The sequence below is a fragment of the Lissotriton helveticus genome, chromosome 2_1 (genome assembly GCF_964261635.1).
Source record: "Lissotriton helveticus chromosome 2_1, aLisHel1.1, whole genome shotgun sequence".
Classification (NCBI taxonomy): Eukaryota; Metazoa; Chordata; class Amphibia; order Caudata; family Salamandridae; genus Lissotriton; species Lissotriton helveticus.
In genome coordinates this window covers 1,503,327,510-1,503,348,335 of record NC_136059.1, presented here as the reverse complement: position 1 = coordinate 1,503,348,335, position 20,826 = coordinate 1,503,327,510, and the positions used below count along the sequence as shown (strand labels likewise).

Genomic DNA, 20,826 nt, shown 5'->3' with positions numbered 1-20,826 from the left:
CCCAATGTAACGTACCTGTTTCCCATGCTAGTTACCCCCAACTCTTTTCCATACTACCACCAGCAATAAATACTGAGTGTGCTGCTGCTACGGCAAGCTGCAGCTTTCCACTTATGGCTCCCTGGCTTCCTTCCTTTCTTTCTAATTAGTTTCTAAGCATGGCCATCATTATCGACCATTGTCCATATACGCCACAGCTTTCCAACTGAGGTGCATCAGCACTGTCTTGTCCTCTATCTATGCCATGGCCATATGAGACACGCCAGGATCCTCAGGCTAATTCATCTTTGGTCCAATGTTTGGCAGATTGCTGTAGATCCACCTGTAGTGCAAACCCCAGAAATACCAAATAACTGAAAAAGTCTTCAGGAGAACCTCGTTTGGCTAGAAAATGGACCCCTCACTACAGCCCCAAAGAAGTGCAGTCATCCCAGAACCCAGCTACCATTGAAACTCCGCACCTAAAAAAACAATTATAAATAGAACTCTACCTGAAGAAAATATTCCTCAGGTTCAATTTCGATATGTCCTATTAAAATCAAGGGGCAAAATTGGCTCTGTCAACGTGAATGATCACAAAGCACATTCGTAGTTTTTGTTTTTATTACATGCAACTGGTGAGACAATTAAACCTGTTGTGGGGCCAAAACTTAAAAAATAGGCACCAAAATATGACCTGCATGTCCAGAGGAAACAATGCATATATTTTATGTGAGCAGCAAGCAGAGGAAGGTAGACATCTCTGAAACACCTGATAACATCTCTGAAACACCTGACAGTAACATTTTGAAAAACCTCTAGTCTTGGGACTGTGCAAACACCCTTGGTTAAATAAAGCTCAAAAAGTCTCGAAAAGGTATATCTTTTGACTGGCTTAATATCATGATATTTTTTATTTTCACAGTTTAATGGGGTCTAGACATTTTAAACACACATCACGTCCAGTTACATGGTATTTTATTACTAAACCCAACCTTTGCAGAGCGGGGAAACAGATACCAGTGCACCAACGATTGGTGACATCTACTGTTGTGCAGTCACTTTAACAATTTTAATTAAAGCAAGGGCTGCTATGCTGTCTGTCGTTGTCTTACTTTTACTGTTCACATCAACGACTGAAGTTCCAAGTGTTTGTTATGTTTACTATTACCAAGAATGACTCAACTGAAAGGTACAAAAGTCTGACTACAGCTGCAAAGAAAGGTTATATTGAGACACCAACAGTAAAAAAGAACAGACACAATAACACAATAAATAGCTATTCCTGGGGAAACGCTGTTCTGCTGACAAAGAAAAACCAATTGATCTTTGTCACTCAAAGCAAAAAAAATATTTGTCCCTTATCAGCTGTGATGCCATGCCCCGCCGAGGAATGTACAGTCAATGCATGCATATGTACATTTATAATAAATATGACTTACCTCATTCAGATACATCACAGGGAACACCATACTCTTTATATTTTCAGGCATGCTAAGAAAAATAGAGTAAGGCACTGTCATTTTGAGATTATTTTAAAGTCACTGGCTAGACTACCTACATTAAACAAGCACTGGCAAAACCAATACTTTGGCTGCCAGCCTTTTGGTTTTGCCAATGATTGTTTTCTATCATCATTGCTTTTGCAAAACTTTAAGGTTTATCTATTTTATTTGTCATGCTTAGTAAATTAAAACCCCATTACATGTCTAAAAACACATTACAACGATTCCAAATAACATGCAATCAATTTAAACTGAACCTGACAACTATTACAGCAATGTCATATCAAGATCAGCCAGGATGAGCTCAACACAGCAGTGAAATTAATCAAAATATTAAAAATCCGCAGGAGCCAGCTTTATTAATAGTCCCTTTCAGCTTTAGCTCCTGAAGGATGTGAGTTATTGTACCTATTCAAGCAGTAAAGTGCTTATCGCGATTTCAAACTTCCTGCATATAGGTACCCACCATGCTGATGTTATAATACCTAAAAGTGATCCTACACTTTTCATACCGATACTCAGCTGAAGTTGAGGTACTAACATTCATAAAATGTATATTGAAAGAAGTATTTAGCAATTGATTCTAAAATTTGGGCAACCTTAGGAAGATAAAATACATAAATAAATAATATTTTCTTTAGTTCAAAAGTGCAAAATTTTTTAAAAGGTTCATCTAAGTTACTTTGCCATTAAAATGCCATTGAGCTGCTAAAATTGACCAGAGCCTCCATAATGTATCCAGTTCCAGGGATTAGTATTCCATGTAGTACCAGGAATTTCAACATTTTACAATTAATCTGGGGTTTAGAGGGATGAGTCTTTATGATAGCCATACGACAAGTTTGGATCCCCTGTTCATTATAACTGGACTTCAGCAGTGAAATGCGTCGCTTCTTAGGGCTGGACATATATATGAAAACCAGATGTATACTACCTGCCTTCTGGGCACCGCGCAACGTGCATGACTTAGTACATTTGGATTTCTATGCTGGTTGGTCAGCTAAGGATGGCAAGACCCCTAGCCTGAGAGCCAACAATTTCCTCTTTAGGGGTGCTAGATATGTCATGCTACGATGTGCCGCTGTTTTTAAAATATTATTGCATTATTTTGTAATACTGGCATAGGGCCGAGCAGTGAATTTGTGCTTGTCATCAAGGAGAGTGCAGTTTAGCGGTTTGCAAGACTTAATTGTTAGAGGAGCTACTGTGCTGTTGCTGAAATAAAAAAAATTGCCTAAGCGCAAAAAATATTTTTGGGACCTAAAAAGGATATAGTAGCATCAAGCATTAAGGGTAATTCTTTATGTGTGATGTGCCACTTATGAAACAGCAGAATGCCTTCACTCACAGTGAAGTTAGTCAGTGATTGAAGTAGATTAACAAACTGCTGCACCATACCAGTGCTTATAGTGGGCAGGTATTGTTCGGTGCAGACAGGGGTATAGCTAGGTCAATAAGACAAGGGGGGGAGTTAGGGGGGGGGGGGAGAACCAGACTTCAGATTTCCCAATAATCACGGTACCGTATCCTGTGAAAAAAAGAGAAGCAGGTCATGAGAGGGGCTAAAGGGGCAGTAGGTTAGGAGTACTTAAAACACAATGGCCCTGATGACGACGCTGGTAGGAGTTGCCTTCGACTGACATCTCTGTGGATTGGGAACCGACTGACCTCAGGTCGGCGGTTAAGACACTGCAATTAGGATGCAACAGCACATGGTGCGGTCGAAACTTCAAATTTGCAATGGGAGCTTGTGCAGCCGGCTGAAATCACTCGCAAACACCTCACCATATCCGAATGAAAGATCATGCACCCAACTATTTACTACAGAATAAAGTTTTTAGAGGTGGGGGGGTGTAACACCCCAAACGCCCCCCTGGAGCTACCCCCTGGGTACGGAGTTCCTGCACTTCTTTAATTTGAAAGGGAGAGTACCTGCACTTCTCAACACTGCTGCAAAACATTTAATGGGAGTGCACCGGCACTTCTCAGGAGCAAACAGGTACTCTAAAGAGAGAGTATCAGGCCAGCACTTCCATATTTACATTTAAAGCACTGCCCAATACTGTACGCTGTAGTGGTTGAGAGTAATATGTAATGATACAACAACAGACCAATGGATGAAGAGGGCAGGCCAAACGACTATATAAATAGGGGCTAAAAATCACCAAAATGCCCCTTGCTTTCAGAAACCTTCTAGAAGACATTGCACTGGAAACAGAACACCCACCTAAACTAATAATAACAAGAGGTACTGGTTGAATTGCGATTACACGATTCGCGAAAACTGCTGCTATGTGGTGTTTCACCTTTAGGTTAAATTTTTCTGAAAGGATACAGACTCTCTGACTGAAAAACCGGGAAAAGGAGGAGTCAACAGGGGAATCAAGCAATGGAATTACAAATTCTGCTGGAAATTCCTGATTTCTTATAGCACTCATAAGTTCCCACTTGTAAATCTATCATAACTCTGCCCTCGCTAGGTGAGTTACAGATGTCCCAGTCTGGTTAACTAGGGCGTGATCACCAGGGGAGCCAACGGAGAGATGGTAATGCGGCCGTAGGTAATTCGAGGAGTTACCACAGGTGTTGCTGCTATAGCCGTTCCGAAACAGCGGGTGATGTTTGAATATCCATGTTCCATGCTGAGATGCGCCTGGAGCATGCTCTTGCTCGCAGAATTATCATGTTAGAGCATGCAACAGAGAAGCACAATGTCTTTAGAAAAAAGAAGAAAAAAAAGGACACATCTGCATTCTGAGCATGTGCGCAACTAGTTCATGAATCATGATACCACCCATATCTTACAATGGCGCTGGGCAACAAATACCTGGAAAAAACACGGCTTGCTTTATTCTAAGAACCCACTCATTATGCACTTAAAGGACGCTGAATCTTGCAATTTTCATAGTGAAATGCACTGAAAAAATTGCAAATCTGTTGTAAACACGACCAAGGGAACAAATGTGAGCATTTAAGTACGGGTTTATTCGTCAGTAAAGACGTAGGGAAAACCTGACCCACAGCGCCGGGGTTCAAATTGCCTCTAACGGCTTGATGCTGTAATGCCCAGCACGTGACACATAACAAGTAATCACGAGCCCAGCGCGAGGCACAGAGTTGACGATAAGATGAACATAACAAAATCGCTATGAGAAATAAGCGAAATCCCGAGACAATTCACTAGAATTCCTGCAGCCAAAATGACTGCTACGACCAATGTGATGCGAGTAGCTCTGAAGCTGCCAGCACAGAAACTGTGGCTCATAATCCCAGGGCCACAGAAACTGTGGCTAGTAATCCCAGCGCCACAATGGGAAGACTGCACAGAATCACGGCCCTAAGCCCTCACCAACCAATCAGCTATTTTACAACCCTACGCATGTTCCTGTTCTCCCCCTTTTAATAGTTCAACCTCTTAAAACGCTTTGCTTCATCTTCTCTGGTTGCTCCCTCCCCTCTGCTACCACACTCCTCCTGAGGATTGAGCTTCTCATTTATATACTTCACTTTCCTCTCCTTTCACTTTTAACCTAAAAGAGTACTACTGTTCACTCGCCATATATATCAATGTTTGCTAACTTTACCCTTCTCCCTTTCTCTCTCTCTAAACAGGTTTCTCTTCCTCGGTTTCTATAATTATCCTCACCTCTCACTCGCTCTGGACAAACTAGAATCTATTGGACGTGGCAGAAAACATCCTGTTTGGATGTGGGGACAGAAGGACTGGCTTCAGGGCACAGCCAAAGGCCACACTCCATGAGTGACCAGCGGGGTGGGTAACAAAATTTGAGAACCCCCTGCAAAGTAAATGGAGGGGCCCCACTCCGTACTCACTTGGAGCTCTCAGGCAGAGCACTGTGCTGAGGAAAGCCCTTGGAGCTCGCCACTCCTCACTCCAGGAGGCTTTGTTGGGCCACTGGATTAGGCCTGGGTGGTGAACTTTACTCCGTTCATGGAGTTTGCGGAGTTTTCTGCACTCTGTGGAGCTCACGGAGTGCAGAAAACTTCACTTTGTAATGTGCAGCAAAGTCTTTTCCTCCCTCGCAATCACAAACAGAAAGTTCGAAATCGCGAACGATAAGTTTACGAGCGTGAGCTGCCACTCGGGTAGAACTTCTACCCGAGCTGCTGGAATACCAGCACAAACTGCAGTTCGCACTGTACTCTACCACTTGTGGAACTTCGCAGAGTTTTTTGTAACTTCGCGGAGTTCCGCGTAGCAAAAATCCGCAAACTATGCCCAGGCCTACACTGGAAGTGACCAGTGTCCACTGGGCATATCGGTTCAGGTGTTGTCTGAACAGGGACAAAAGTGTATAATAAAACCAAATACATTCACCAAAAACATTAACATGAAAAACTTATACTGCTATCCAGGCCGTCCGTGGGCCAAGTTCCGAAGCAAGGCTTGTGAATACTTGCTGAGCGCCCTGCTGTAGCTCATGAAGTATTACCTGGCCTTACATGTGTCAGTTTACTTGTGGAGTCCTAGGGCAGTCATTAGCTGCTCTGCCCAGTCAAACATGAAACGTACACAGGGCTTTAAGTGGGAAGAAAAAACTGGGGGGGCGGGGCATCTCAAAGTGGCGTGGCCGATATAATTAAGTGCATTGCTTAAAAACCCATAAGCTAAAAATCTGTGCTTAGCATAGAGTGCTGCCAAACTGCTATTTAGGTGCTTCAATCATTGCTTCCAGATATATGGAACAACAAGTAACATTACACTACATTATAGGGCTATTGCCTTTGTCAATGGTTGTTAGTTGCATAAGATAAATAAGCAGCAACTTTGGCTTCATTGTACATAACATGGAACATGCTTTAGTTCTGACATGTTGATACTATGAAAGAACTAGAACGAGTCTCTTTGCAGTACCATAAAAGGCAGTGAAGGGTGGTACTGCTACAGAGTTAAGATTTTGGTTTCACCTCGAGGGTGAGGTAAAAAATCGAGAGCCCGATAGGGACCTGTTTCGGCCCTGCTTTGGCCCCACTTTCCAAAATATAAAACCTGGCCCGGAGGATTGCTTCCCGGGCCCTCTATGAGGCCAGTGGAGGGTGGCCACATGGCCTTCCCCTAAAACAATTATCAGCCCTGGGGAATGGGGTCCCCAGGGCTTTAGGAGGCTCGGGGAGTGGGAAGCATGCCCCCTCCAGTTAAATGAAAATCCGCCCTGGGGCCTTCTTAAGGCTCAGAGATGGGGGGGAGGTGGCTCATGCCCCTCATCCTAAATATGTATATGGCCACAGGAGATGGGGTCATCAGAGCGTCCATAGATAAATAAATTGTGTCGGTCCCGGCCCACCACAGGGAGCTTATTTTTTTAAAGCGAAGGAGGCAGCACAGATTCATGGAAAGAAAAACAAAACAAAAAAACAAGCAGTATGGCCCTGATGCCCCCGCAACCAGGCTTGGTGAGGTAGGATATCCCTCTCCTTTATCTCTATGTTTTAAAAAAAAAACTTCTTGTGAGGAAAGGAGATTGAGTCTCTGAGCCTAAAATGGGTGTGGGTACAGTGTTGTGGTGGCAGCCAATCATATATCTTTAGATATGTTGGATCCATGGATCCTCTGCTGAGATAAATATTTTGAACCTTAATCTACTGAAAAGATTTACACCAAAAAGTCTTCATTCTGGCACAAGATCTTGATTTCTACCAAATAAAGTGTAAATCCGTTCAGCGTTTTAGGATCTAGCTCTGTCTAACATACTTACGGAAAAATGAATAGGGAAAATGGGTTTTGGGACCCACCAGTTTCTCGACCCCCGCTTGAGAGATCAGCGCAAAATTTTCCATGCACTAACTTGTCAAAAAGTATCATGCTTTTGGAACATTTTGTGGAGATTTGTCTAAGGGCGGCAAAGTTATGTGCAACACAAAAAGGAATTTCTTATGGAAACATAAGCAAACTATAAACTACCCAGTGGCAACAAAAGCAGCCTTGGTATTCAGCAACCCTGGCAACTGTTAGCAGGCTCCTAACAAAACCTCCGGCCCGCAGTAAAAAAAAATATTAAAAATATATATGTATCTATATTACATTGAAAAAATCAAAGGTATACAGGTACATTAAAGTTAGGAAATTGAATTTAAAAAAGTTAACAATTGACTGAAAAAAATAAAGGTTACGGGGGCATTACAGTTAGGGTTAGATTTTACACACAGAAAACCATAGAAATTCAGCAGTTAGTCACCTGAGATAACTGTAACTTGTGCTCCAGCAATGCACTACTTATGACCTCACATACTACATCACTCATAACATGGTCAGTGACATCACTGATGACATCTCAAAACCTGACTGTCCTAGCAACAGTGCTTTGTGAGTGTATGGAGGGGCGCCCACATAAGTTGGCAGGGTATGCTCAGACGTGAGTCCCTTGCTCACTTTGCCACTGGATTCAAGCAAGCCGGGCTGAAGATGGCTGTAATGCCAGAAACTGGTCCTAGGAAGCTTGTTTCCGGTCCAGGGAAGGCATGGCTTGGCAGTTCGGACTGGACTGTTCCCATGAGGCACAGGGTCAGACTGATTTGCATATGGCCATGTTTGAACTGGGGTGGCAGAGTGGGCTAAAGAACGGTGATGGATTAAACCCAGATCTGTTGACTGGGTGTGAGTGTTTGATTGGTTCAGATGCTCCGTCCATCACCACCCCCTTTTGTACCGGGGCGCCCACATAGCCATTTGGCAAATGTCTAGGACAGGGACTCTACGTGCAAGTGCAGTGGCCCTGATTGAATGAGCGTGCAGCGCTTTCCAGAAGTTACTTTTTGGCCAAAGTGTAGCATACTCTAATGAAGAGCATGATCCAATGGGAGATGGTTCTCTTCTGTACTGCCTTGTCATTTTTCGATCCAGAGAACCCCACAAACAGCTAAGCGTCCACCAGGTGGTCTCTGGTATGAGCTATGTAGAAGCTTAGCATTCTCTTGGTCCGGCTTCTTAACTTTCAGCAGGAAGGATGCTCGAGTCTGCTGAACAAGTTTGTCTGTGAAGAAGAGGAAAGTGTATGGTGGGGTGACGCAATGAGAAAAAGCTCACTCAAACGCCATGCAAAGGTGATGTTGATGACAAACACAGTTTTGTTAGTAAGAAGTATTAAAGGACATCTAAAATGAAGCAGCTCGAATGGAGTGCGCATCAGGTAAGTCAGGACAAGATTCAGGTCCCACTGGGGCATAAAAAACGGGAGACGAGGGAGGGTAAATAATAGCACAACTGGTGACTTGAACAACAAGGGCTGATCTGGCAAACATAAGAAGGTGCAAAGGGATCAAAGATAACCCTTTAGTGTGCCCAAAGTGAAGCGTTGCCCGGCAAGGGACAGAACAAATAAAAGACCATCAGATATGTTCGCCTATAGGGGGTCAATCTGGTATGTGCCATACCAAACCACAAACTTGTCCAAACTGTAGATATTCACAGTTATCGTTGAGGGACATCTGGCTGCCAAGTTGACATCAACCACCTTCAAAGGAAGGTCACAGTTGATCAGTTGTCGCTGCTGAACCTCCATGCATGAAGGTGGAGATTTGCAGGCCTGTGTGCAGACACTACAGAATTGCTGTGACAGCAGGTCCTCGCAGACGTGCAGTCTGATTAGAGGACATTATGGATACCATACTCTAGGTGACCAATCTGGAGCCACTAGGATGACTTGATCCGCTCAGTCCTAATCTTTTTGAGAAAGTAGGGCAGAAGTCCTATCGGCAGAAAGGCATACAGGAGTCCTGGGTGCTGCTTGAGGCGGAAAGTGAGTCAGATCGAGGGACTCCTTGGAAACTCCAACATGGAGAAATGTTGACATTGCGCATTCCCTGCAATGGCAAACCGACTGAGCCTAAGTTCTCACTATTCGCGGAGGAGACCTTGCACCATCACCTGGGGTAACTGCTATTCATAATCTGCTAAGCGTCGACAGCTGAACTCGTCCGCTCTGGCATTCAATGATACTGTCAGGTAGTTCACGACCAGGAAAATTCCCCGGTGGTGAAGCCATTGCCAGGGATGCAAGACCTCCTGGCATAGGGTATGCAATCCCACCCAACCCTGTTTGTTGCTGTACCAGATGGTGGTGGTGTTGTCCATGAGCACCTGTACCAGCCTCTCCTTGATGGAAGGAAGGAAGGAAGGAAGGCTTTCAATGCCAAAGGAATGGCCCACAGCTCAAGAAGGTTGATATGGAGCTAGAACTATGCCATAAAACAGAAGCTTCTGATCACTGCCTCTCACAGGTGGCCGCCCAAACGAAAAAGCAATGCATTGGTCACCATTGTCAGTTCAGGATGAGGAAGGCAGAAGGGCCTGCTGCTGAGCCAATCATGGTCCAGTAACCACTACTGCATATCTTTTGCAGTCTCCTCTGAGATTTGGATGTGGTCGGAGAGGTCTCCTTGATGTTGGGCCCATTGGGACTTCAGATCCCGCTGCAGAGCCTGCATATACCACCTGTCATGCTTGACTAGCAGGTTGCAGGAGGCCGTGTCTCAGCAAACTCAGAGCAGACCTCACTGAAATCCAGGACCAAGGTTGAAAGATCGGGATCAAAGCTTGAATGTATTGGAGACCGTTTACCATGGGAAAGGCACAAAACCGGGCTATTTCCAGAATGGCTCAGATGAAGGAGAGCGAAGAAATCTGTCTCCAAGAACAGCAGACTTAACCTACAAGCACATGCGGATGACCTTGAAAACAAGTCCAGGAGGAATAACATTTGTATACGGGGGTGCCAACTGCCTCCGAAGGCTCTGATCTGGTGGAATACTTTCAGGCCCTGTTTCACTTGATTCTGGACTCCTCAGCGGAAGAAGAAATCTAGCTCGACAGATGCTATTGAGTAGGGCCACCGAGAGCGGCGAAGCAACCTCCAAATGACATCCTGGTCTGTGTCTATGATTCCAAGTCTAAAGAATCTCTCCTACGTAAAGCACATGATGTCCAGCCATTGCAGTTTCCGGACACACTCCCCAGCTATATCCAGAATTGGCAGCGATTACTAAAGAAGGGAGTCCGCCCAGTCATGATTAACTTGCGGAACACATGCATTCATTATTCCTAGAGTTATCCCTTTTGCCTCATATTCTGCTTGGAAGGTAGGACTTACCAATAATGCTCACTGGCCGAGGCTGACAAAGCCATGGACACTGATCTCACACAGGGATGTATGACGATACATCGCTATCCGCCACAACGCCAGTAATGACCTCGCCGTTTTAACATCGCAAAAGGCATCACATCGCACGCATTCAGTGCGCATGCTGTCACCATGCTATTGTAGTGTGTCTGCCGCTTTAGGCAAATCCATCGCAGTTCATCACATCGCATACTATAAAACCGTTTTTCCGAAACTGTTTATTATAGTATCTGGGGCGATTTGTATTGACCTACCTGGACGTGAGCTGCTCGTTGTCCATGCCATCTGTCACCGCAGCATGTGTTGGATCTGTCACCTTTGCGTTGCATCTGTCACCTTCTGTGGCTATGTTATGAGGTCATAGTGCAGCATAGCATAAAATATCCAAGCTTCTGAGTGTTCGTGACCCCCAAAAAATTTATTTTCAATCTGCCATGTCATCTTGCATCAGCCTCTATTAAGAACGCGTTTGTATTTGAGCAAGTAATAATTATCTTTAGTTTAAAAGTAACTTTTTTCTCAAAGTGTAACCATCTGTGCGTAAAATAAATCATATCCAATACAACTGATCATTGCAGGCATCCCTCACCTCTCCTGATCAATGCAGGCATCCGTCCTTTCCCGAGTTCAAAACTAACGTTTTTTTCATAGTGTAACCATATGTGCGTAAAATAAATCATATTCAATACAACTGATCATTGCAGGCATCTGTCATCTCCGGTGTTCCTGCCCCTCCCCCCATCTTGCATCAGTCATAATGCGCATCTGTCATCTGCACGCATTAACCAGCCTTTGCTAAGATGTCATCCCTCTGGCCGGTGGGTATGGTATGACGTCACTGCATAATGTCATATTCCATCTCCCATGTCATCGCAGCACACGCATCTTGCATCAGTCATAATGCGCATCATAATAATTGTAATACAATGCAAGTGTTCAATGCGCATCTGTCATCTGCACGCATCAATATTTTTACTTCAATAAAAGTGATCGGCATCTGAATCTGCATCTGTCATCTTCATCATCGCACCCGCATCTTGCATCAGTGATAATGCGATGGCAGTGCGTGAAAACACAATCGTTGAAATGGGTGTTTCCCCTCACCGAAGTGCATCCGCACTATTTACTAGGATGTGTTCATTAAAATCAGCCTCATTAGGTGCGTCCCATAAGTGCGGTTACCAGGGTGCGTTTATTAAATACAGCTTTGTAGCGCGACCAATGCAGTGCTTTTTTATGCCAGGTGAGCATTGGAGGGGAAAGGAAACCCTTTAAAGAGAGTCATTTTCTCTCTGTATTTCCCTCTCTTTTTGAATCTCAGGAGCAGCAACATTGTCGTGGTGTCACCAGGGCTTAAAGGAAGCTTTTTCAATATTATATACAGGCCATATATATTTGGCTGCAATGACGGAAACAGCAAAATGCAAGTCGGGCTTCACACTATGCTAAGCATCCATCCATCCACCCTTACATCTTTACATCCATCCATCCATTCGCCATCCATTCACTCATCCATCCATCCAGACACCCACCCAGCCATCCATCCATCCATTCATCCATCCATCCACCCTTACATCCATCCATCCGCCATCCTGCACCCATCCATACATACATCCACCCACCCATACACCCATCCATGCATCCATCCACCCATACACCCATCCATGCATCCATCCATCCAGACACCCATCCATTCATCCGCCATCATGCACCCATCCACACTTTTATCCATTCATCCACCCACCCATACATCCATCCATCCACCCATCCATCCATCCACCCACACATCATGCACCCATCCACACTTTTATCCATCCATCCACCCATCCATACATCCATCCACCCATCCATACATCCATCCATACATCATGCATCCATCCATCCACCCACCACACACACATCATACGGTCTCAGCATCTCATATTTACGTAGCCAGTTTGCATGAGGCCTGTAAAGCTGGTTGTCGAGGACAGAGTTGGAAGAAAAGGTGATAGCAGTGAGCCTTCATACGTGACTTTACAGAAGAGGTAGAAAGTGCAGCAAACATGTTTGCAGTTGACATTGATTTTGAGCTGTCAGTACACTAGAAAGATTTTAAGCTGAATTAGGGGGCTTGTCTGCATTTTACACAGCATCTGCACTTTTTGTTTGCGATGCTCTGCTGACAAGGAAAAGTTGTCTCTGACTCCCAACCAGCAGGGCCTTTCTTTTAGAGTGTAGCCAGTTTCGGTTGCGCTGGTGTTTGCCGGTGAATAAAAACTGGGTGGCACTTGGGAAGTTAGGCAGCTTATTTTGGCGTGATACACATTTGCACGTTAGGCAGCTTATTTTGGTGTGATACACATTTGCACGTTAGGCAGCTTATTTTGGTGTGATACACATGTGCACGTTAGGCAGCTTATTTTGGCGTGATACACATTTGCACGTTAGGCAGCTTATTTTGGTGTGATACACATTTGCACGTTAGGCAGCTTATTTTGGCGTGATACACATTTGCACGTTAGGCAGCTTATTTTGGTGTGATACACATTTGCACGTTAGGCAGCTTATTTTGGCGTGATACACATTTGCACGAGGCTGCTGCCATTAACATCGTATGCGTTGTAATTGCATGCGATGTTAATGGCATGGCGCCGTTGTATCATGCGTAGTAAAAGCATGCGATGTGAACGATCCAGCGATGTAAAAGTCGCGGTGCGATGGCACCGCGATGTATTGACATCGATGTGATGGGTGTTTCCCCTCACACAGCAGGGGTCGCAGGTCGCCCCTATTCGAGACCACACAGCCAGACAGAGCCGGCGCACAGCACGTCACCAGTCAACCCCGGACGGCCATCACCCTGATTCGGACACCATTACACTGGACCATTCAGCTGTGCTGTGCTTTGCTCCCTGTCTGGGGAAGGGATGGACAACTCTGGATCCTCATTCTAGGGAGAAAATAGAATGGTCAGAATGCAGTGGGTGGACTACAGAGGGCAGGGGTGGGCGACAAGACCCATGTAGGTTTCCTTGATCATCACGCTTAATGGTTCCACCCCCAACTCTATGTTTCCACATTTGATGGACTATTTACCTACACACTAGGATTGTTTTTTACTGTTGGGTATGTGGGGTTTAGTTGGGTTTCTTCCTTCCTATACGCATGTACACACATATGGGGGGGGTGCCTGGGGTGAGGGTAACAAGCTGGCACATCGATTCCCGACCAATGGCTAGGCTAAGGGAGCAGCCTGATGATAGTGAATATCCTCCACACACTTTTATAGAGCTTACTCTGCGAAGCCACAATGTTCAAGGCTTAAAAAACCCCACAAAGAGATCAGCCATCTTTCCCTGCTTGAAAATGTGCAAGGGGACACTTGCCTCCTACAGGAGACCCACTTGCTGCCTAAGGATGTCCACAGGATGCAAATTATACGCTTCCCACAGCAATACTGGTCTTCAGGTACCACTAAGAAAGGCGGGATAGCCATTCTCTTCACTAACCACTTCCCTGGGTTAGTGCCGAGCATGGTCACGGAGATTAAGGGTCACCTCTTGGCCTTTCGACTGCGGGTGGGCACCTCCCACTTCACACTTGCCACCGTCTATCCACTGAAAGAGAGCCAAGAGCCCTTCCTGGTTGATTCTCTGGCCAAGGTCCTCCAGTCCCTGGATGGAGCAGTGGTGATGGGGAGAGATCTTAATTTGGTGATGGACTTTGGAATCAATCACTCTGGGCAGGGTTCCGACCAGAGCTTTTTTCGCCCGAGGGTCTCCGCTAACTTGCTGATTGTGGTTTGCGCGACTTATGAGGTTGGCATCACCTTGGGGATAGGGACTATACCTTCTTTTCCGTGGCTCACAAGACGCACGCCCATACTGAGCACTTCCTGGCCTCACCTGCTTTGTTAGATCGGGTGGTTAATACTACTATTGAACCTTGTTCCCTCTCCGAACACGCATATATCACTTTGATGCCCCGCGTGGGTTCTGATGCTTCTCGGTCTCCGGGCTGGTGCCTTCAGGACGCCATGCTCCAGTCTCCCTCTATGGTGAATGCAGTCTGCGTGGTGCTTAAGAATTATCTAGGCCTTAACGATAATGGGGCAACTTCATTAGCTTTGGTTGGGAAGACCTTAAGCAGATCAGCCCTTCTGTGGTTCTCAGAAGGGCTGAGAACCACAGACAGCGCGATAAACGGGTGGCTCTGGAAAGGAGGGTCTCTGAGCTAGAGGCCATTCATAAGAAGTCAGGTGCCCCCAGGGTGTGGAGAGAATTGAAGAGGGAGTGCTCACAGCTATGGCGACTAGGCCTAGACCGAGCAGCTGAATATGCTATGTTAAGCCTTAAGCATAGATTCTATCTGGGTAACAACCCTGGGGTGGTCGTATGCTAGCACACCAACTTCACAGTCAACAATATGCATGCTCGGTGTGGGCAATCGATACAGACTTCTGGGTGTAAGATCAGAGACTCTGAGAGCATCGCTTCAGCTTTTCAGGCATTTTATGCCTCATTGTTCTCTTCAGAGGAAGGCTCGACTGCTGATTGCCGGGATTATCTCAATAGTGTTGCTGTTACTCCACTTCCTCCTACCAAAGGGGAAGCTTTTGATAGGCCCCTCTGCTTGGAGGAGGTGATAGCAGCTTTTGCCAGACTGAAACCCCTGAAATCCCCTGGGCCGGATGATTTTAGCACTGTGTTCTACAAAATTTTCTTCTCCGACCTGGCGCCCCTGCTTACGCAACTTCTCAATTCCTTCTCTGATTCGGGCACTCTGTCGGAGTCCAAGTTTGAGGCCTCCTATTTGATGATCTCCAAACCCGGAAAGGATCCAACTCAATGCGGGTCTTGCAGACCCATCTAACTGCTCAACATAGATGTGAAAGCTCATGCAAAGAGGTGTGTCTTCTTTCTACTGACACGGAGAAAGTGTTTGATTGGGTTTATTGGCCTTATCTTTTTGAGACCTTGAAGCGATTCAGCATTGGTGAAAGGTCTGGAAGGTGGGTTCAGTGTAGCTATAGCGCTCCTCGAGCGGTGGTCAGGGTTAACGGTAACCAGTCCTGATGAATTCCCATCCACTGGGGCACACGTCAGGGTTGCCCACTCTCCCTGCTGCTTTTTGCGCTCCACATAGAACCGCTGGAGCAAAGGTTGAGAGACAACCTGATAGCCACTAGGATCCCATTCGGCTCTGGACACCATTTGGTTAGCCTATATGCCGATGATATAATCTTCTCGGTCACACAGCCTTTAATTTCTCTTTCAGCGGTCACACAGCCCTTAATTTCTCTTCCAGCCATTACCAGCATAGCTCCAGACATTTGGCTCCATTTCGGGCCATTATGAAAAAAAACAGATTCTGAATCTCACGGTTACCCAGGAGACTGGGCGGGATCTAAAGGCGCAGTTCGCTTTCCAAAGGGTGACTGAGGGCCTTCCTTAGCTTGGTCTCTCCCTGGCACGAATGCTACCTAGGACAGTGGCGGCAAACCACGCGTCGCTAACCACCCAGACTCGCCAGGACTTAGCGATATGGCACTGGTTGCCTTCCTCATGGCTGGGCCGGATTGCAGTGGTTTAGATGGCCACTCTCCCCCACATCCTCTATATTTTTAAAACTCTTACACTGGCTCCGCCTACTGGCACAATTTGCTCACTCCAATTCGACATTAACAACTTCATATGGGGAGGCAAGAAACCTAGACTCCAGAAACACTTATCGTACTGAGCAATGCAGTAGGGGGCACTGGCGGAGCCCTTGTAGTCGCGTTACTACCAACTTGCGCAGCTCCGCTACCTCACTGAGTGGACTAGGCCCCTCTCTGAGAAGCACTGGGTCTTCATTGGCCAGGCGGTGGCAGGCACCCACATTTGGAAAGAGATATGGCTGCCTCGGCAGCATAGGGCTTGGGGATGAGTGTAACCCTGAAAGTATTTGACAGAGTGGCAGTTAAAGCTGGTCTAACCACTATCACTTCACCCATGACACCTCTTTGTGCTAACCCAGACTTTCCTCCGGGGATGGAGCAAGGTAGCTTTCAAAGACGGCTGGAAGGGGGAGGTAAGCGCCTTGGATGCCTATTTGACCTGTACGGTCTTATTTCGTTTAACCATTTTAAACTTGACTTCTCCTTATCAGAAGAAGACTGATTCTCATTTTTACAACTCCGCCACTGGGTGTTGGGTCCCAACACGCTCCCAGGTGCAGGTGACCGATGACTCGGTTTGACAAGTGGTTGTTTCTTAAAGCTGGCAATAAGTGGCCGGTTTTGGAGATCTATGCTTATCTGGGCAGGACAGAGCCCCGTCTGCGGACTCTGGGTCAGCAGCGGTGGGAGGCTGAAATAGGTAGATCATTCTCAGACAAGGAGTGGGAGAACCTATTTTACAGAATCCATCACACAGCACACATGATAATAAACACCAGATTGGTGGAGGGGCTGCAGGGGTGCCAGAACCCTACTTCATCTCCTATGGCACTGTCCAAAAGTCACTAAATATTGGGAACGCGTCAGAGATGACATTGACATCGCTTTGAACACTACCATTCCATAATTCCCATCTTACGCTATTCTGGGCCTCCAAAAATGTATTAACATTTCCCCTGCATTCCCTCCGGGGAGGCAGATGGCCCTAGCACTGAATGCAGCTCAACGGTTTATTCTCTTATTTTGGGCCACTGACAAAACACTGGACCATACTGCGTGGTTTCACCGATTGTGGCTTTTCTTGGGGATAGGAAAGTTAACCTTAGCTGCCACTCCTGAAGGTTCCTCCTACTCAGAACTCCTTTATTTCAATTCTTTCCAGCGAATTTAGGGAGTTGACTTGCCCATCCTCTCTGCATTCTACGCCTGATTCCAGAGATCTCCCCAACTGAGTGTTGAGGGGAGTTGTTCGAGGTGGCCTTGTTAGGGTCTTGAGTTGGGAGCCACTAGGCCTCTGTTTGTCTCCCCCTTTAATAGCAGTTTGGAGAGAAGGAGGGTGGGGTATGGTAGTTTGAGTTTCTTTATGTTTTGTTTAGTTACAGTATTCAGATTTTTGTCCCACCTCGCGATATTTATTTATACTACTGACAGCGATCTAAAACAATGAATAGATGCGACAAGCCCTGTTGGGTTGTAGGGGACTTGTTGTGTTGTACTACTATCAATGATCCAAACCACTGAATGAGAGCGGTCTGCCATGTTGGGTTGCAGGCAGCATGCTGTGTTCTTTTCTTTTTGTGTGGACTGTTTAACAGAATTGATCCTAAAAGCCAGTTGTCAAGATAGAGGAAAGACAGTCACCCAACCTCCATAGATGTGCTGCCATCACTTTTGTGAACATCTAAGGGGGGGCTGGTGAGACCAAAGGAAAGCTCAATAAACTGAAAATGCTCCTGTCCCACCACAAACCACAGTTAGTGCAGACGGGCCGGCGGTACAAGTATTTTAAAATAGGCTTCCTGAAGGTCCAATGCCACCATCCAGTCTCCAGGGACTAGTGCAGACAAGACCTGGGCCAGGGTGAGCATCTTGAATTTCTCCTGCCGGAGACAGGCATTGAGAAGGATTGGGTCTAGAATAGGCCAAAGACCTCAGTCTTTATAAGGCATCAGAAAATAGCAGGAATAATGTTATACTTCTGGTGCTGGTACACTCTCATCAGCCCCCATTTCCCAAAAAGGCTGGCACTTTCTTCCACAAAATGAAGAGATGGTCCTCCATCAATTGCTGGTGGGACGTTGGAAGGTGCGACAGGGACGAATGGAAGGGTACTGCGTATCCAATAATCTGAAGCACCCACTTGTCGGATGTGTTAAGAATCGCTGTCTTCTGCCTCTGGGAGGCTGTGTCCCTGCAAGTGCATGGTAAAGAGGATTGGGGGGCTGTGGAGTGTGGGGGGGGGGGGTTGTTAGGTTGGGCAGCCCATAGACCTTAGCCTCTACCACAAAACTGTTGGGTTCCCTGTGAGGGCTCGACAGTATGGCGGTAAGGGGTGCTTTGGCCGAAGCTGCGAAAAGAGAGATGGAACTGTTGCAGTTGGTGCGGTCGGACACAAAGGCCAGAGACTGAGTAGTAGTGCTGCTCTACTTAAAATGCTCAAGAGCAGAATCAGCTTAGTCCTCAAACTTTCAGGTCCCTACAAAGGGCTTGACCATCAAAGAGAACTGGGTATCGCTGGAGAACCCAGTCTATCGCAGCTACACATGGCGGTGAATGGCAATGCTGGTGCTTATGGCCTGCCATATGGAATCAGTGTTATCCAAGCCATAATGAATCGTGATCTTGGCTGCACCACAACCATCTTGAATCACCAGAAAGACAACAGAGCAAATGTCTTCAGGCACACTTAGGAGGACTTGTGTCACTGAATCTCAAAGGGCGTGGAAGTAGCATCCAAACAAACAGCCGGCATTAACAGAGCAGAGTGCCAACCAGGTAGAAGAAAAGACACATTTGTTGAATGTTTCCCTCTACTTCAATTCCTTATCAGGGGGAGTGGAGTGAAACATGTGGGGATTAGAGTGGCTGGTCAAAGCCTGCACCACTAGGCTCTCTATTGAGAGGTGCTGAGAGAGAAAAGCTGGGTCGCCTGGAGCAGGGCGATGGCGTCTAGCAATTTGTCGATTGATGGGTGGCTAGCACGGTTTAGCCAAAGAGCCCAAAAAAGTATCTGTCAAGGAGTTGTTGAAAGGAAAAGGGCTCCAAATATGTTTGCTCTGGTTTAAGGGCCTCAGTCACAACATTTGTCTTAATCTACGAGGTGAAGAGCTGAAGGTCAAGAACTTCTATGCCCTAAGCATCACCATGGTGCAGGAAGCAGATACATCTGTGGCTGTACCAAAAGGAGAAAAAAGATCGGTTTTGATGGAGGTATTGTGGCCATAAGCTTCCTGTAAGTTCTCATATCCACTGTCAACCTGGTAAGGCTGAGCGAACTTATCACCCAGGTCAAAGTCACTATCTGAATCAGTCACAAGAAGTGAATGCAGACAGTCTTGTCGACTTTCTGGTAATTCAAGAGGGAGAAACCGGTGCCTCGTGTGGATTTCGGCGTAACATCAGCCGAGGTCTGACAGGCGTCATCTCGGCATTGGAGAGAACAATTGAGGCCAACTTGTCAGGCACTGAAGTAGGCATCAGCACAGGTCATGGGCTGGAAGCGCTGGACTTAACAGTTCTATTAATGTTTTGCATGTATTATTTGTCTTGAAATGTCACAGAACATTGCAATTGCATACTACTGAAAACTGTGTAGCCTTTAGTAAAAGCAAAAACAATTGTCCAAGGCCCCATTATATGAAGACAAGCAAATGTTTTGAATCATGACAACCCAAGAGTGTTAAATATTACTTGGATATTACAGCAAATAATATGTAAGCACATTGTTACTTAACAATTTACAATAAAAATGTCTAGCTTCTTATACAGAAGAGGTAAAAAGATTTTGTCCAAACATATTGGCATATGATGATAGCAATAAAAAATAAATGATTTCAGTCTACTGTGCATATAGTTTGAAAATGTCAATGTTGAGCCAATCTGTTTAGTGTTATTGCCTTTCAAACTAGATTGTACAGCTTCCATAATGTTTCTAATGCCTAGTGTTCGAAATATGGGCATCAAGTACAATCTATTAGATGAGGGTATAAACAGATGATGTGCTCAATTGTTTTTTTTCTGATAAACCACATGAACGGCATAGTTTACTGTTGTCTCTTCCACCCTATACACCTTCAAATTGTAAAAGTGGTATGTATAGTAATCTGAATCTAAGGAAAGAGATTTTCATTTGTGGTTCAAGAGGGGAGTTCGGGTAGGCCTGCTGTTTCATTGCATCTGTATCAATAAGCTATTGAGAGTTTTTGTATAGTTTTAGCCAGGCAATATTCTCCTCAAAATGATATTGTTAAAAACTTTTTTTAATTGGCACTTTCCTTTCCAGGTGGTTTTGGTACAGAATTCCAGCATTGAAGGTAGTTGATACTTGGTTAGCAGGGACGTTAGATCCAGATTCTTTGGATATAACTAAGTTCCTGAAGGTTGTATTACTTCATTCAATCAAGTTTTTTTAGTGGGTCTTCCTTCAAGTCCAAACAGTCACAAATCTAGTTGATTTTGCTTGTATCATTCAAAGATACTAGTGAGGTTCCTCCAAGGTCAGGTTTTACACGGAAGTGAGAAGCAGCAGATCTTAATTTGATCACTAACCGTACATTTTTCAGGG

The 20,826-nt window shown here is 45.6% G+C and overlaps 1 protein-coding gene across 1 annotated transcript in view; it reads right to left on the bottom strand.

Moving 5' to 3' along the window:
• The window catches only part of SCARB2 (scavenger receptor class B member 2), a 485,622-nt gene that overhangs the window by 23,384 nt on the left and 441,412 nt on the right, over positions 1-20,826 (bottom strand). Inside the window, exon 10 of the mRNA XM_078676388.1 lies at positions 1,422-1,473. Coding sequence (XP_078532514.1) covers positions 1,422-1,473 — 52 coding nt within the window. The remainder of the gene's footprint in view (positions 1-1,421; positions 1,474-20,826) is intronic.